At 37.7% G+C, this 18,462-nt stretch overlaps 1 protein-coding gene across 1 annotated transcript in view; it reads right to left on the minus strand.

Annotated features, from left to right (window-relative positions):
* The window catches only part of FBN1 (fibrillin 1), a 236,321-nt gene that overhangs the window by 83,526 nt on the left and 134,333 nt on the right, over nucleotides 1–18,462 (minus strand). Inside the window, exons 14-23 of the mRNA XM_045395431.3 lie at nucleotides 16,674–16,799; nucleotides 15,206–15,328; nucleotides 11,663–11,785; nucleotides 10,425–10,577; nucleotides 5,642–5,695; nucleotides 3,944–4,069; nucleotides 2,451–2,576; nucleotides 1,820–1,939; nucleotides 1,475–1,612; nucleotides 561–611 (exon numbers count right to left, since the gene is read on the minus strand). Coding sequence (XP_045251366.2) covers nucleotides 561–611; nucleotides 1,475–1,612; nucleotides 1,820–1,939; nucleotides 2,451–2,576; nucleotides 3,944–4,069; nucleotides 5,642–5,695; nucleotides 10,425–10,577; nucleotides 11,663–11,785; nucleotides 15,206–15,328; nucleotides 16,674–16,799 — 1,140 coding nt within the window. The remainder of the gene's footprint in view (nucleotides 1–560; nucleotides 612–1,474; nucleotides 1,613–1,819; nucleotides 1,940–2,450; nucleotides 2,577–3,943; nucleotides 4,070–5,641; nucleotides 5,696–10,424; nucleotides 10,578–11,662; nucleotides 11,786–15,205; nucleotides 15,329–16,673; nucleotides 16,800–18,462) is intronic.

The following is an 18,462-nucleotide window of genomic DNA, read 5'->3' on the forward strand; positions in this document are numbered from 1 at the left end:
TTCATTTCATCCCACATATGGGACTAATTGCTGTTTTTAAAATTTTTCAGCTGCTGTGTCATGTCAGGTTGTGTTAGTCACCATGACCTATGTCTATCTGAAACTCCACGAGAAAGAATCACAGCAAACTGAAGAAACTCCGTGCAGACTTTCAACAAAAAGAAAACAGAATGTGTCCTTCTAAATCATCCATGACTGTGAAACAAACAAACAAAAAATGCCAGGACAAACCAAAGAAACACACATTTTACAGACTCATCAAAAACTTCCTGTTTTTCTCTTCCTGACAGCATTGTGAAAGTGCAGTCTCTCTAAACTGTGATCAACCTAAAACATTTTAAGCTATCCACCCTGTCCTTTGGACATAGCGGTCTGACACTAGCAATAGTATATATACACTTGTGAAATTAACAGCTGTTCTGTTTTGTAGTTCTCATTTTTTTCTTTCTCTGCTGCATATTTCTCCCTGTTAAGTTACATGACAGCTTTATCCAGTCCAAGTTAATACAAACATTCATTATTCACACAAAAATGTATGGTTTATAAGTAATCAGAAATACCTTCACACTGTGTTCCTTTAATTCTTGAGTACCCTTTACCACATATGGGATCTGTAATAAAAAGCGAAAAACAAAACAGAAAATTAATTTGAGATAACAATATCCAGACTTTGCAGTTCTGACATAGTATAAAAAACATGAAAGATGACCTGGAACATGAAGTAGATTGTGTTGCTATAAGTATGAGATAACAAAATGTTTCTGAGATTGCATAGGTGAGGAAGAACAACAATGAAATGTCTCCTCAAATAAAGCTCAATTCCACTAAGATATTCTAAAAGACACAGAAGTACCCTATAGATCATGTTAAAGTGATAGCCAAGAGGGAAACTGAAGGTAGATTTCTCTCTTGCTGTTCACCTGAAAATAGGAATCACACTATAGAATTACTTTAACATGAATATGGAAAACTCGGTCTATAATTTGGAGATCTCATGCCCTCCAGCATTCACATAAATTTATACATTTATATATCTAAACAGTAAATCAGCAAAACCATGAGCAAGGTTCTCAAACCTCAAATTCCCAACAGATTTAGACGTTCACCAGAAATCCTCCTGAAGTTTAGTCATGAATACTGGTTTCTTTACATCAATTAGCTTTCTGAAAGAGAATCTGTACCTATAAAAAGCTCAGAACCCCTAACCACAAGGTTCCAAAGAGAGCCGGTAGGCACTGGTGCTCCAGGGAAGCAACACTAACTAACCACATTACAATGTGGAGATAGAAAATAATAAATTAACAAAATCACATAAAAATTGACACTTCTTATTTCCCATCCAGCAATATGGTTGGGGTCATCAGGATTAAATCTTTCAAAATTCTCATGTGAGCCTAAACGAAGTACTAGGCTTCCCCTTTTTAGGCAAAGACCAGTGGAGTGGTGCAGGAACCACAGCATGGGTTTCTCTTACCAACTTGGCATAGGGTGCACGGGCTTCCCCACGCAGCACCGAGGGAGGAGCAGCACTGGGACTTTAAGGTGGCTCCATTGATGTTGATCTCACACCGCCCATCGATGACAGTCTGCCAGCAAGTTCCCTTGATGGTTTCTGCAGATGAGGGAATAATATTTAATGAATCAATATAAAAATTCAAACATACACCTTGGAATCATAGGAAAAAATAGCATTTGAAACAAAGAATAATGAAGTTTTTAATGTTGTTCATCCATACTTAAACTCTTTTGCAGGAAAAGCTGATATTGAGTATAACAACATTGATAAACATAGAAAAATCATTCTCAGAAAGATACATACCTATGCAGATGGTTTTTGTTGGATCCAAAGTACTTTCAGAAGAACATTCACAAATAAAAGAACCTGGGCTGTTCTTGCAGACTCCATTAATGCAAGGACTTGATTCGCATTCATCGATGTCTGAAACAAAAACAGGTCTACATTACTGCTAAAATTTAGTCTTGGGCCTAAAAGAGTACTTCAACTTTGGCCTCAACTGCTACTACATATCCTTCATCCCACATAGTAAAGCTGGCCTAATAGTTTTTCCTACACTAGATGGAATGCCAAAATAACTCTATAGTATAGACTAGTACGTCTCTATAGTATAGAATATGGGACTAGGCTGAACCTTTCTTTTTATTCAGAATATCTGCAGTACATGTGTACGTGATTTCTGAATTAACAGCTCAAATAGCAGACACATAACATTTTCTTTATCTATTAAATGATGGCAATTAAAATGCCAATTGCAAGTAAATACCATAAGTGGCTTACAAAGTACATACTAGTGCCATTTAGAACCACAGAATTTCAACTAAATTGGCATAACTGTCTAAAATACAGGAGACTCTAATTTAGTCTTACGGTTTTCTGATGGCATTCCAAAAGATAGCAAAGTGCACAGTATAAGAACAAAGATCTGGTTTACCTTCACACGTTTTTAGGTCAGGTTTGTAGATAAATCCTTTGGGGCAGGTACAGACAAAACTTCCAGGAGTATTTCTACATTGTCCATTGTCACAAAGGAGACTGTTCAGTACACATTCGTTAATATCTGGAAAGTCAATGAAAATGAACACTTAAAAGGGTCCAGACTTTGCCTGTATCTTCTTTGCTCTTTTACATTAGATCTTTAAAGTAATAATGATATGATCGATTCAAGTAAAAAGGCAAAATTCTTGTATCATTAGCTTTTACCTAAACGATCTCATTTTAGGAAAACAGAGGCTTGACCTGGTTTTATTTTATTTTATTTTATGTTTTGAGACAGAGTCTCGCTCTGTCACCCAGGCTGGAGTGCACTGGCGCGATCTCGGCTCACTGCAAGCTCCACCTCCTGGGTTCACACCATTCTCCTGCCTCAGCCTCCCGAGTAGCTGGGACTACAGGCGCCCGCCACCAGGCCCAGCTAATTTTTTTGTATTTTTAGTAGAGATGAGGTTTCACCGTGTTCGCCAGGATGGTCTCCATCTCCTGAGCTCGTGATCCGCCTGCCTTGGCCTCCCAAAGTGCTGGGATTATAGGCGTGGGCCACTGCGCCCGGCTGACCTGGTTTTAAACTAAATATCTAAACTGAATATCTACAAAGCCTAAAGTCATTACACTATTTAATTCACTTATTTCTTTAGCAGGAAGAAAATATGGATTTGCTGGAAATCATTATCTTTATATAGTTACATTATATACTTAAATTTATATAATTTAATTCATTTTGTCAAATTAAAAGGATTAACCTTATTGATTTAGAGAACTAAATAAATACTTAAAAAGTATGGTCCATCTTTGACATATGTTAGTTCCAGAATAGATGCTTCTTCCTTATAATAATTCAAACTGTCTCCAGGTACAATTATAAAGTATAAAGTAATCTGTAGCATTTATGATTGTCATGAAGAATTTAGATTCATGATTCAGGGAACTCAGGAAAACTGCCCGCTTTCAGCTGAATAATATGCCTGTCTGAAGCAAAACCCAACTTTAAGGGTTTAACTTAACAGAGAGTGGGTATTCCTGAAAATAAGCTGTGTTTTCTCTGATTAAGTCTAATAAATGGTTGGGAGAAGAGCTGCTTCTCTCTCAGTAAAAACAAGGTTGACTTTGTAGTCACGTGAGAATGGTTCAGAATCTCTGTATCTCATATCTAAGGAGCTTCTCTTTGAAGGAGTGAAATCTGATACATCTTTATTTTAAGGAGCAAATCATTTCAAGGAATGAATCTGATACATCATTATTCATAAATTGTCAAGATTCAGTCATGTAAATTTTTGTTACTAAAGACATGCATATGCTGTGCTGACATTTGAAGTATAAAGTGTCCTTCTGCCTAGTCCTCTAAGCTACTCAAAGGCAGTTTTCTCCCAGCAATGAAAGAAGGAATGCATTATGCAGGAAATGTTTCAGAAAACAGGTAAAACTTCTTACCAACACAGTTCTTCCCAGTTGAATCCACTTCATATCCTGAATTGCATATACATTTATAGGTCCCACGAAGGTTTTCACAGATTCCATTTGGGCAAATATCAGGATCTAGTGCACATTCATTTATATCTGCACCACAGACAAGTTCAAAATCAATTAACATTATAAAATAAACATTGAATGAATTGTTAAAAATATAACACTACAATACATGTAATGACCTTAGGACCTACTGGAGGAAAAAAATCGATTTCACTGGAAAGAGAACACTCGATCTCTTTTTCTCACTGTAAGATATTCTGAGTCAAATCTTTCTCTCACAAGTTCCTGAGAGGAACTTGGCATCTCAGCTGAAACTACAAGATAACCAATCCCTGATCAAGCCGAAGGAGACCTCCTGGACTTCTCCTAGTCCAAGCACCAAGATGGAAAAATGGATCAACAGCAGGTCCCAAGTCCCTACAACTGGTCTCCCCACCACCAGCCCCTCTTTCTTCCATCTACCCTCTACACTGCAACCACTCTTACCATCCTAAAAACAAGCTGATTATATCATTCTCATGGTTCAAACTTTCATAGGTTCAACAATATCCTCAAGATTAAACTAAAATACAAATTTTTTGTTTACTTATCCCAAACTTCACACTTTTCTGTGAACATATAATGCCCTCTTGGCTCTGTGTCAGGAACGCCTGCAGCAGGCCTATTTACAGGTCAAAAGCCAGCTCCAACACCACATGCTCTGAAAAAGCCTCTGCCGCTCTGCCCACCTGAGGTGGGGCCCTCCCTCTTCTGCACCCTCACAACTGAGGAGTCAAGGCAGGTGCAGAATGACAATCAGTGAATGGATAGTCCCAAATCCTGGTGCCTGACTCTTCTATAAATTAGGGTTGACATTTTTTTTCTTCCAAGTCCCTATCACAACTTACTTATTTCCCATTAACTCCTTATTCATTATAAGTTTCCTTACCTCTCGTCTTTCCTCCTCTGAATATCCCCTCCACATTTTCATTCACACACAATGATGAAACTAATCATGCTGATTGAACTGACAATCAATTCAGCCAGTCCACATTCTTTCAGATCTCCCTGAATCAAACCGCGTAGCTTTATATTAATAAAATAATCCCTTCCTCTTTCTTGTCACCTATTTTCATACTTGTTCCAATTCTCCCTTTTAACTTTAATTCCTTGCATGGCACCGATATTTCTCTAGCTAAATATTTCATTCTCTTCCAACTCAGTTAACTGCTGTCACTGCTCCCTATTGCCGTCTTATAATACTGAGCACTTAACAGTTAAGAATCCTTCAGAATGCAGATGGAGAATGGTTCCACCAGCCCATCATCCTGAGTTGTACTTGACAGTGGAAGATCCACAGGGGAGTCAGGCTGCCCCTTCTCAAGCATGAGCAACAAAAGTCATTATATGTCATCTGCGAGCACCCATCAACCACAAAGGGAGAGCACCTGACCCCTTCAGTGGCCAAGCCCCACAGCCACACCCAGAAATCCTAGAGCCCACAGTGCCCTGGCTGCTCTGCCACTGAAGGCTTCTGAGCATCCCAGATACACGGCACAGCGATGGCCAGAGAGGGAGTCAGGTCAGACCCGTGTAAAGGGATCAATGTGAAACCCACAGGAAAGCCTGATGCTGCCTCCGCACATACTGAAGGTAGTAAATTTTGAAAGGAATCCTTACCACTGCCTGCTGACGTCATCCCCGGCCCGCTGCTGCAGAGCGCCTGATATTCCGCTGCAATAAATTAACAGATAGTAAATGATTCCCTTGTTTGCAGAATAGGTCGATCCTGCCCTTGGTTTTGCACACACCATTTCCTCCAAAGTGAGTAGAACCAAAATTAAGTGGTAACGGAAAAGGAGGTATCTCCCCAGGGAGTCACTTTACACCAGGCTCCCATTTTAAAGGCTACACATCATCGAGGAAAACAACTTTTAAGGATACAGGCAAGTTATAGCAATTCCTTGTGCAAAGCCCTTTCGGAAAAGGTGTTTTTCCTATAACTTGATTTTGTTCACCAGGGAACACTTTACACTTACGGTGAAATGTGCCTGTTAAAATGTGGTTTCTTAACTGTTAATAAAACTTTCTCCCACCATCTTGGGGATAATTTTGTTTCTCACTGCTAGCTGTTTTTTCAGTACAATTGGTTCTTAACATTTCCTCATTTCTCTCTGCAAATTCTCTAGCCTCCTCTCACAAGTGCAACAACAGAATACCTACTCTTGCATTTAAGTGTATTTTTAAAGTTAATATTTATCAGGATACTGGATTCATTCTCTATGATATATCCATAGAGAAAGTATTGTTTAATGTTAAAACTGTGAGATTTTAATTGAAGAAACTGAAGTACACACAATATGTCCCCAAATTTGAGATAGAATCAAAATTCTACTTCTTAAAATTAATACTATGTTTTACATACAATTCCAACAATACTTAACGTAAGAGTGAACGATGAAAATGTAGAACTAACTGGAATCACACTATCCACGGAAAGGAAACTAGTGTCCCCTTAGTTGCCAATGGTTTCTGGCAAACACAGTCTCATGGTCAAATGTAAATCATCTGTGCTTAAGTGGAAGGAGAACAGGATATCAGGGCCGGGGCTTATTGTAGAGGCTGACTGCACCTCACTGCTGAAGCAAATAGTTCCTATCTTCTGCATGCCAGAGAATTGCATCCTGATGACAGTGGACATAAATGAGTTATACAACCAAAAATGATCATGTCTTCTAACAAATGTGAATTTGAGAAAGCAGTGAGGATTTAATTTTCAAATCGTCTTAGAAGGGGCCAAAAAACCAACAGATGGGAAGGTGTGTTTGAAAGTCAGGTCTGGGAACAAAAAGAAATTCATCCTTTTTATTCTGTTATATCAGCAAAAAACTAAAATATGTATGAAATACTGTAATAAAACAAGAAAACCAAAATCATGCCAGTTTCCTAAAAAGGACTTTTAGAGATAATGACAATTTTGCTGAAGTTTGGCCTAAATGGAAGCAAATTATTGTCACCATTGTTTTCCATTTAGGCAGGATCCGGTTCTAGACCATTTTTTGTAGTGAGTTCAAATAAGCATGGGTTTTAATACCAATGACAATGCTAATTGCTGGCAGTTTTGGAAGCAGCCCTTTTCCTCTGTTAGTTTCTTCTCCCATAAATGTGGAACGATAATTCCCATTTCACCTGGTGGCTGCACAGAATTAACATTACATGTTTAATGATTTAACATGTACTGTGCACAGCTCAGGCCCTGAATAAAAAATAAGTAAATAAAAGTATTATAAACCCATATTAAGGGATAAGTATTGATGAGCTAACTCAGCGTAGTGCCATGGAGACAGTGGCATGAGGGATCCACGAGAAAATTCCCCAGAATTACCCTCCTGTGGGTTTAACTGACCAATCACACTCCCATGGGTTTAACTGACCCATTTCTGTGAAACATTGTCAGAAGGCTGAGGACACAAGAGGGCTTGCTGAACAATGTGAATGAGCTCCAGCAACCAGTGAGAAACAGCTTCATATGCAGCTTGCCTGACTTGCAGACCACAAAGATGAACTTCGGATTTTGTATATTTGGAGTCTCTCCCTCAACTGACAGAAGACATTCCTTTTGAGTATTTTCAGTACTTTAAACAGCCTACCCCCCATTCTTGAAATGAGGGATTTTTGTACATTGGGATGGTTCATGACCAAAGAGGTGGAGAAACCAAATGCATGAAACTACTTCCACGTGTGGACCTTTTCTGGGTAAATTCATTCAAATATAAGACAGAAGTTAGTGGAACCGGGCCTTACATTTAACTCTCGTTAAGCTTTACTCTTGCTATGGTTTGAATGTGTCCTCCAAAGGTCATGTGCTGGAAACTTAATCCCCAATGCAATAGGAATACTGCGAGGTGAGGCCTAATAAGAAGTGATTAGATCGTGAGGACTCTACCCTCATGAATGGATTAACGTTATTATCATGGGAGTGAGTGAGTTATCATGAGAGTGACGTTGTTATAAAAGCACATTCAGTCCTCTCTAGCTTTCTCTCACTCCTCCATGCTCTGTTGCCCTTCCACTTTCAGCTGTGAAGTGACTTGGCAAGAAGGCCCCCGACAGACGCTGGCGCCTTGACATTGGACTTCCCAGGCTCCAGAACTGTGAGAAATTAATGCATTTTCTTTATACATTATTCAATTTGTGGTACTGTGTTACTGCAACAAAAACTGGACTAAGACAACTGCTTCAAGAAATCTGGTCTTTTGGTCATCTTTTTATAAACCCACATAATTTCCCTATGGATCTTAAGAATTCTTTGGAAGTGCACTTGGTCCAGAGGAAAATGTAAAGGCAAATAACTATATGCACCAAGGCTCCTGGATTCTAAGTCTTGGCTCTTCCAATCATTCAACATGTGAACAAGTCACCTGTACTCTTGTGTGCCAGCTTTCATGATACTTGTCTGTATTGCAAATTCAAAGTAGGTAAGAAAAGTATTTTCAAAAGTTAAAGTAACATGCAAAAGGATGATATTAATAATAGACAACTATAAAGTTATAAGAAAGTGTCTTTGATAGAATTATATTTGTATATAATAAAATTATTATAAACACATTGAACTGATTGGTGATCATACATAAAACAATTTCTATATTATTCACTGGGTGAAGTCATTAGCCAGAACAAAGTTTGCTTTCTTTAAACTGGCATCCCTCATTTCTTTTTTCTTTCTTTATTGAGACAGAGTCTCGCTCTGTTGCCCAGGCTGGAGAACAGTGGTGCTATCTCAGCTCACTGAAACCTCCACCTCCTGGATTCAAGTGATTCTCCTGCCTCAGCCTGAGTATCTGGGATTATAGGCACGCACCACCACACGTGGCTTTTTGCTTGTTTGTTTGTTTGTATTTTTAGTGGAGATGGGATTTCACCATGTCAGCCAGGCTGGTCTTGAACTCCTGACCTCAAGTGATCCACCTGCTTTGGTCTCCCAAAGTGCTGGGATTACAGGTGTGAGGCACCACTCCTGGCCCCCCATTTCTTTTAAAGGCTTCCATTTAACTTTCTCTAACTTTTCATCATATATTTTAATTTCTAACTGTTACTTTCAAATACTATTATTTTTAAAATAACAAATCTTTTAAAATTACGATTTACTCTTTAATTTGTTTCCTTTAGGGCAGAAATAAACTGACTAAATCCTATATGTAAAACCAACCAATCAGAGCTACATATTGTCAATATTAGGTCTAACTTTATTTCAGGACATTAGAGGTCCACTGCCAAGTGACCTTAAAATTGCGTTTAAATACTGGTGGAACATTGTTTTAATTTCAGTAAAGTATTCTTGTTTTATAAATAGAAATAATTTACAACTGGACGGGACCTTTTGGATTATCTAAGGCAACTCATTTTGTAGATGAGATGTCTAAGGATAGCTTTTCTGCATTATTCTATTTTATAATTATGTTTATTAATATAAGCCACCTCAAATCCTTTCGAAAAGTAGGTGAGGAAAATTTGGAAATAAGCAAAATACAGAAATAACTAAATCACCTAATTAAGTAATTTGGCTGCCTGTTGATGGAGGAACAGAATTCTGACTCGCTATCCAGTTCTCTTTTAATTAGGCCATGTCACTTCCACTGGAGAAAAATACTTTTCTTCTCTCAGGTTAAATCAAATAATTAAAGAAAACGACACCGGGCCGGGCACGGTGACTCACGCCTGTAATCCCAGCACTTTGGGAGGCCAAGGCGGGTGGATCATGAGGTCAGGAGTTCAAGACCAGCCGGGCCAATATGGTGAAACCTCGTCTCTACTAAAAATACAAAAATTAGCCGAGCGTGGTGACGCACACCTGTAATCCCAGCTACTCAGGAAGTTGAGGCAGAAGAATCGCTTGAACCCGGGAGGCGGAGGTGGCAGTGAGCTGAGATCATGCCACTGCACTCCAGCCTGGGCAACAGAGCAAGATTCCATCTCAAACAAAAAAAAAAAAAGAAAAAAAGAAAGGACGAAAAAGAAAACCATACCAAAATCAATACGTGGGATGTAAACAAAATTTACAAATGGTCTTTTGGAAAGCTATTGGAAATAGCCAAGTAATATGACAGTTATTTACCTTTATGCTGTGTAAAAGTCTGCTTTTATAATAGTTTCTGCAAAATGCAAACATCATGAAACAACTTTAGAAAACAAGGCAAGGTGCATGTATTGCAAAGAGCTTGAGTATTATTGAGGTAAGGGAGTTTATACGGGAGGCACAAATGCAATACCTATTCCAAATGATTATGAGGCTTAGATAACTACCTGTGACTAGACACTGGCTAGCCTCTGGCAAGACCCCAAGAAGGCACATGGCATACCCGGAGAGCAAAATGTCATCTTTCCCTGTGAATTCCACAAATGCAAAGACCTCAATGGTGGCAGAAGGCTGGCAGTACGAGGGCATCCCCATGATACCACATACCTGAATTCTGTGCAGGACACGGCTGGCAAGGTTCCCCAAATGCATACTCAGTGCTGGCACAACAGCATTCAGATTTCGTGACAGCACCAAACAAAGGTTTGATACACTGGCCTCTCTTGTATCCACCATAGCATGTACTCCGCATGTGCGTGTCTAAACAGGAAGATGCATCTATCATCACACTGTCACTTCAAACAGAGCAGAACCCCCCAAGTCAAAGTTGAAGAGGGCTTTGTTTATCCACCATCCCTGGTGTAACTCACAGGGAATGCCTCTGATATGAGGGCTCCATTTGAAGAAAAAATAAACAAAAATAGAAAAACACAACACATTCAGCTTCTAAGCATTGGAAACCAATGGCCAGATTGTTTCAGTTTTCTAGGGACTATCATGGTTTACCAAAATGTGAGGCACTTTAATGCTGGAATGATATCTCATTTATTTTGTCTTTTTCAGGCCTGTGCAGAGCAGGCACTTAATAAACGTTGAATTAATAATGGATGAATGTTGAATCTCACATCCTGCTAAATAAGACCTTTATTAGAAATGTGGCCTATCCCAAAATAAACATGCAATTACTGAATGTCTGAATTAGGTATACTTTCCAAAAAGGAGAAAGTTTAATCTGTAAAAGGTTTGTTATATAAACCTGTAGATGTTGGTCAACTAAGCTGTGTTATCTTTACCACCAGGAAGCGTGTTTCCAGCTATGCCCAATCCTTTTCCAATTCAAATGGCTTACTGAGTACCTTTCTTAAAAATAATCTGGATAAAACTGGTATCAATTTTTCAACAAGTCTCATACTTTTTAGAAAGTCTCATAAAACTATTATCATACAGGTTTCTGGATGATCCATATTCTCCTTTGCATTCTATACTGCCCATGGACATCAATTCTCTATTAAAATGTTCATCATGAGATAATAGCATATGCACATCAATTTCAATGACCAATATCAACAAAGGAGGGCTGGAGAAAACTGAAGACAGCTATGGGATTAGGGAAGAACAGGGGGAAGGATAGGTGGGTATTCTCTTGCTTTTCACTTAGCTCATCTTTCTAATCCTTGAATTAATGTTCAATTTACACAAGAAGAGAACTGACCCTGTTGATCTGTTGCTCTGCAAATATTCTTTATATCTTATCTGCTACAGTAGAGAGCGTTTGTTACTAGTGGGCTTTATTGAGTGACAGAGGTTGAATCTCTCTCCTAAGTCTAGCCATGATGTTTTCTTACCAACACACACACGTCCATCCAGACCCACAGCCAGTCCAGGGAAGCATTCACATCTGTAGGAGCCGTCAGTGTTGACGCAACGCCCATTCATGCAGATCCCAGGGGTTTCACACTCGTTAATGTCTGTGGTAGAGAAAGGCACTTATTAAAAATGAAGTGACGTTTATCTAAAATTATAACATATTGACAATTATGTTTTAACACTTGAAAATGGGGAAGATAGGAAATAACATGCAGCATCTGCAACAAAAGCTCAAATGGCATTCTCATTTTCCTCTGAAAGAACAGTAACAAAATCAAGAGAAATCAACTGTTGGAACGTATTTTCCATAAAAAGCAACTTTAATATATTCTCCCAAGAGATTTTTGTATCCAAAATAATCACAAAGGCAAAAACAGAATCGGAGGAAGGAGAACAATGGCTGCTAGAAGACAAAGGGTTTTGTGTAATGCATAATCAGGGTAGCTCTTCCAGGGCTCTCAGAAATCTAGGTAATAATAAACTACAGGAGGACTTTCCTTTTGGTATTCATCACAAAGACTGGCATCCCTTCTAGTATCACCCATGTCTTAGCTCTCTGGGACAATTCGCCTAAAATTAAAGGATAAACAACTAAAACCTTGATGGAACACCAAAGAAAAAGAACAGAAAATAAATATAGATTACTTCGATGACCATTCTGGGCCAATAACAGCACTGTATGTAATTGGAACCCAGCAAAGAAAAATCTTTCTTAAACTTTACAAATACTTTATGGTATTTTATGTGTATACTTAAGGAGGTCTGGTAAAATACTTTATTGGACACATATTAATAATAGCGGAGTGTTTTTTTCCCTTTAATATGGGGAAGTACAAAAGGCACCAAAATTGTGGTTTGGAAAACATACAACACTTAGAAGCAAATGATTTTAGGTCAGGCATGGTGGCTCACACCTGTAATCCCAGCACTTTGGGAGGCCGAGGTTGGGAGATCACTTGAGGCCAGGAGTTCAAGATCAGCCTGGCCAACATGGTGAAACTCCATCTCTATTAAAAATACAAAAATGAGCTGGGCATGATGGCATGCGCCTGTAATCCCAGCTACTTGGGAGGCTGAGGTGCAAGAATTGCTTGAACCCAGGAGGCAGAGGTTGCAGTGAGCTGAGATCACGCCACTGCACTCCATCCAGCCTGGGAGACAGAGTGAGACTGTGTCTTAGAAAAAAAAGAAAAAGAAAAAAAGCAAATGATTTTATAACAACTCCTTTTACAATATACAACTAGTGTATGTGACTATTAACTTTCTCCTGACCTTAAAAAGGCAAATTGAGAGTAAAACACCTTCGTGTTTTACTTAGCTTGTGTTGTTTGGCACAAAATATATTCGGGTGGTCCAAGGTTCTGTGTACAGATTGTATTTGAAACAGCAGTTATATTTAAATACAGGAACTCAAATTGGTTAGTTATTCTGGTCACCTTTTTGTTCAAACTGTGACACACAATAAAACGTGGAGACTACAACCTGAAAGGTAACACAAAGAGCTTTTAATAAGAATGGAGATGTAAAGTAGATCCAAAGGAAGGTAACTTTGGTCAAATTTAGTGGCCTCAACTTTCAGAGAGTGAACAGAGAAGCCATGTTGTTGATCAGATGAGTTAACTGCGGAGATTGAATTAGCATTGTTGATTCAGCTTTGAACAGTCACATCTTTGTGGGCTCAGGACTAAGTGCTCAGGGCTAAGAGAAAATCTTATACCATGGCATAAAGAGAAAGATTATAAAAAGGAAGAAATTCAGTGCACATGGGATTAATTTCTGTCTTTTTTCATCCTTCAGTCTTATTACAGTGTGTGTACCCTATGCTCTATAAGCTAGAAAAAAGAAGACATTGATAATAATACAGAGCTATGGAGCTCTCTCTCTCTCTCAGATCCTTAAGCCAGAATGCTAAAGTCAGAACAAACCATCCATATCATCAGTACTTTCAAATTAATAGAACAATCAATTTATTGATAGGATACTATTTCACTGGTTGCCAATGGTGGCCAAACCTGGTTTCATCTGTGAGATCACAGCATTATCTGTTGGCCATACTTAATGCAGAGATGCTGTGGTCTGGGTCAGCAGGAGCCTAGAGGCACTAAAAGTGAATCTTAGTGTGCTCTGTGTATCAACAAGAAGATTATGTATTCTCCTAGGTCTGCTCACAAAGGGGCTTTCATATTTCTTTCTATTATTTTTTTTGGAAGCCCAATTCCAAATATTCCAGCAATCATTCTCTTCCCTTTTCTTTTTTACTTGTACAGCGCTAAATTTGCACAATTTGACACTTTGTTTTATGCTTTTTTACACTGTAGAATATTTCTATGTGTTAATCCTGTCTTCTCATATAAGTTCCTCCCACCACAGGGCTCAAAAGTACAGAAACCACCTTCCTACTTCAAATTTGAAACACCCAACTGTTTTCTCTTGCTGGGAAGACAGATTTGCACAATATTAAGAGCCATTGATGTGAAGGTCATAGAGAATGTAGGTAAACAACCAAGGGCTCGAAGTTCTTTTCAGCCTGGAGAAAATGCACATCTTGCCAAGGACTTAATACAAGGCTTTCTTCCATAACACGTTTACCAAAGCTGTCCACTAGGGGCACACAGAGAAGAGGCACCATAGGACTTTATCCTGCTTTTCTCTACCTTGAATAGCTTGACCCTCTACACTTTTGCATCTGAAACTATGCCCAGAAGCTCTAAGTGCAGCATTTTAGCAGATTTTCTGGACCTGTTTTGAGTATGAGGCTCTTTAAGAAGTCTGGTTCCAACTCAGATCCTGGACCAAGTGCAATAATCACTGATCCCTGCATAAGACAGGAGACACTAAGCACAAATTTGTCTCCAGCAACTTTTCTTAGGACCCCAATTCTCAACAGCAAAAATAAAAATCCTCATTTTTGCTTCAATACCTGGAGCAATGAGATTATTTCAAAATGGTTTACCAAACTAAAAAATGGTTGTTGGTTGTTTATTTATTCTGTTTAATCCTGTTTCCCTTCTTGCTTACCTAACTTGATAACGCCTAAATAAATTATCCTTAAAAAAAATTCTGTGTCTTAAGATGCCTGGAGGAAATTATGAGGAAGAGATCATTGCAAATAACATTCTACACCTATTCTGTCCAGGTAAAGATGTAAGAGGTGGCAAATAACAGCCATCAAGAAGCCTAACCACCATTATTCCCTAACTGGAAAGAAGAGGTAGAACTCAGCTTCTTTAGAACAATGCCCACATCTGTTGGAAGACCAACAGGCAGTTTGGATTATTTATTTGCTACATAGCTTTTGACTCCTTTGAGAATACCGTTTCTGAAATAACAACACTCTTACGGGCATAAACTGTAGCTCTTTGGATGGTTGGATTTAAGAGGGAGATTCAGTCAGGTTTCCCAAACCAAAATTCAAGATACTGTAAGTGGGGAGAATCAGTAAAGAAAGGCAGTACCTCTAAACAACATAAAGAGGAGAAAAGGCAGGTGAAGAACATGATCTAAGGTTTCACAGCACAAACCTTTGCAATAACGCCCATCTGATGCCAGCTGGAATCCAGGTTTGCAAATACATTTAAAACTGCCATCTTCATTGATACACATTCCATTAAGGCACATGTTCCTTATGCTGCATTCATCCATATCTGAAAAATACGAAACGTACATTTTCTTAAGACCAGAAGAGTAAGCTTACGAAGGAAACCAATCTGGATGAAAATAATTCTGTTTCTTCATATTTCTTTCTTTTTATTATTACAGTCTAAGGCTAATTTTCATCCAAATAATATCACCTAAGGAAGGAGAAGATGGGACATAAGAAATACATATCTCAAGTTCTTGAGTTTTGGCAGGTGCATGTAAACTTTAGGGCCAGATTTATAGGTATATCTATTTATAAAATATATAAAATTTGACTCCATAGAAGTTATCAGGGTCCTTTTTAGGAATAATAGTTTACAAACTGAAAAATGTGCTAATAGCCTAGTGGGTATATTTATTTCACAGATTCATATTACTTCTAATGCTCTGAAAATGAAAATAAGTCAAAACTAAGATCAGAGGAATTTGAAATGTATTTAGGCTACATCCTAATTCTTTTAAAGATGAAAACTAGAAGATAACTTGTAGTTTGAAGCAATTTTAAATAGAGGCAGGTAAAAAGTGGACTTTTAAAATACATGGCTCAACTATGGATTATAGATGTGCCAGTGAACCTTTAAGACACCTTAAACATTGGGGATCGTTCTTTAAATTCATCAGTATGTTATTTAATATTAAAGCTGTCTTGGGAGGCACTTGCTCTTCTAGACACAGTGTTTTCACTTATAGGCTTTAGAAAGACCAAAGTAATTTATTATATATACATATTTTAGATATATATAATATATATATTTTAGACATATATAATGTATATTTATTTTAGATGTATATTTATATCTTAGATATGTATTATTTCTATTTAAATATGTATTTTATGAATATTATCTATATATTACATATTTAGAAAAACATATACATAATATATATATTACATATATAGAAAATATATATAATATGTATTTTACATTATATATATTTTAGATATATATTTCACATACTGATTAGTAGCATTTTATTACTAGGCAGACACTTTAAGCAAAAAGATTATAAATGGCTAGATAATACATGGACTTAGGTATGTCCTATTTTTTAAAAATGTACAAATTCTGATTGTATAAAATTAGGAAGTATGACATTGTGCCACAAAAGTTTCATCATCACCAGGGATCTTTAAAGGGCAAGCTCTCCTAGCAAATTAAAATGTTATTTGATTCACATAAATGTAAATTAAGAAATGAATATTGTGGAAAATTAGGCTTCCCTCCCAGATAAAATAAATAAAACATATCTGATACTTTGACATTTCACTCATTATTTGGTCTTGTTAAAGACCTCTGATACTGAAATTGCAATGGAAGGAGAGGACTAACATTAGTACACTATTATTACCTTCACAGTTCTTCCCATCTCGTGTAACATGAAAGCCTGCATTACACACGCAATGAAAACTGCCATCTGTGTTGATGCAGCGTCCGTTATTGCAGATCCGGCCATTCTGTAAACACTCATCAATGTCTAAAATCAAAGTTTAAAAAGAAGAAATAGCTTTATTTAGGGGAGTTAAAATTATTTTATTTCTCCCGCCCTCCATTTGCAAACTCATGATCTTAGCTTTTGGTTTTAATTACTTAATAATATTCTCCAACATAAACTGGTTATCAAATAATGTGATATTTAGGGTTATCAGAGTTGAAAAGACATGATAAAAAACCTGTATAATTGCATTAGAGCTAACTCTAATTTCTAATAAGACTCCTTAAATCTGAAGTCTGTAAACAAAATAGATTCTTCTTCACCATTTTCCAAGCACATTTATTTAACCAGTATAAATCATTATTTATACTGAAATTTGGCTGGCATCTTTAAATACATAATTTTAAAAGACATATTTTATAGCTATCTCAGAACAATACAAAAAACGCTACTTTTTAAAATAATCACCTTAATTCTGCCTGAAAACCATCAATCATATCTCTAAAACGTTCGTCTTCTTTATGGTAATTCTGGTTTACGTGCAGGGTTATTGCTGATAGATTCTTAGTCTTTTAAAAAACAACTTTACGAGTATTCTATCTACCAAATAAAATATTGATTCTGTGAGGGTAGTTTTCCTTTTTTCCTACTGTGGTTAGTATTATGCCAAAGTACACAATAAAGCTTGATACGGAAGTGTTAAAATAACAATAACTCAAACAACCTGTATCTGATTTCTCACTTAAAGATGAATAATCAACCCAAAGTGGATAGCATGGTACCCTGGATTATCTGTTTCTCTCAGTTTCTAGAAGCTACAAACCTGGATAAACATCAAAGAGGATGAACACAAACCTCTTTGTCTACACAGGCACAAAATCACTTCCAGGGCTTATTCCCAGAAGATAGGGACTGGGAAACTATGTGGAGTTGGGTGGGAACATTCCTATCTATGCAGAGTTGAGGCCACATTTGTCTGAGTATAAGCGCCCTAAATATCCCCTGCACAATGAGCACGTGCGTTTATGGCACCTCAGTTACTCTGACTGTCTACCCTGCGTCTGCATGATGTCTTGTGGTTGGCCCTCAGATGCACTTTCTTTCTGGGCAGATCCTGCAGTGGTTTCCACACAAGTCATTGGACGAGCTGAGGCAGTCTGGGCTTTTCTTCTGTCTGATCTTTGTGCCAACAACCTACGATCTTTTTCTCTCTCATTTATTTCTTAATCCTTGCTAAAAATCAGACTTGCTCCACACTCCAAAAAAATGGTAAAAACCACATATTCTTGAGCAGACTTTTTTTTTTTTTTTTTTTTTAAGGATCCTATAATTTTTTGAGGCCCAAGTTGAAAATAAACAGGATAAAGAGTTCACCTTTTTCTCTCCTCATGGATTTCAGAATGCCACGGGGTTCCCCATTGCCTTATAAGACAAATTTAAAGCTGGCCATTCAAAGTTCTCCTCTACTGTGTCTCTGCCAGTCCTTCTGTCCCCTTCTATTTGGCCCCTCACATACTTCCCAGCTATGTGCACAGCCTTTTGGACCATTCTGTGGCAACTTTCATCCACAAAATCATGTGAACACATTCTCAACTTCTTATTTTCAGGATAACCTTAGCGCTAGCTCTTAAAGAAGTCAGTGCTTGAAGTATTCAGGTCATCCTCAGTCTCCAATACTAAGTCTCAGATTGATAACAACCACATA

This window comes from Macaca fascicularis, chromosome 7 (genome assembly GCF_037993035.2).
Source record: "Macaca fascicularis isolate 582-1 chromosome 7, T2T-MFA8v1.1".
Taxonomy (NCBI): Eukaryota; Metazoa; Chordata; class Mammalia; order Primates; family Cercopithecidae; genus Macaca; species Macaca fascicularis.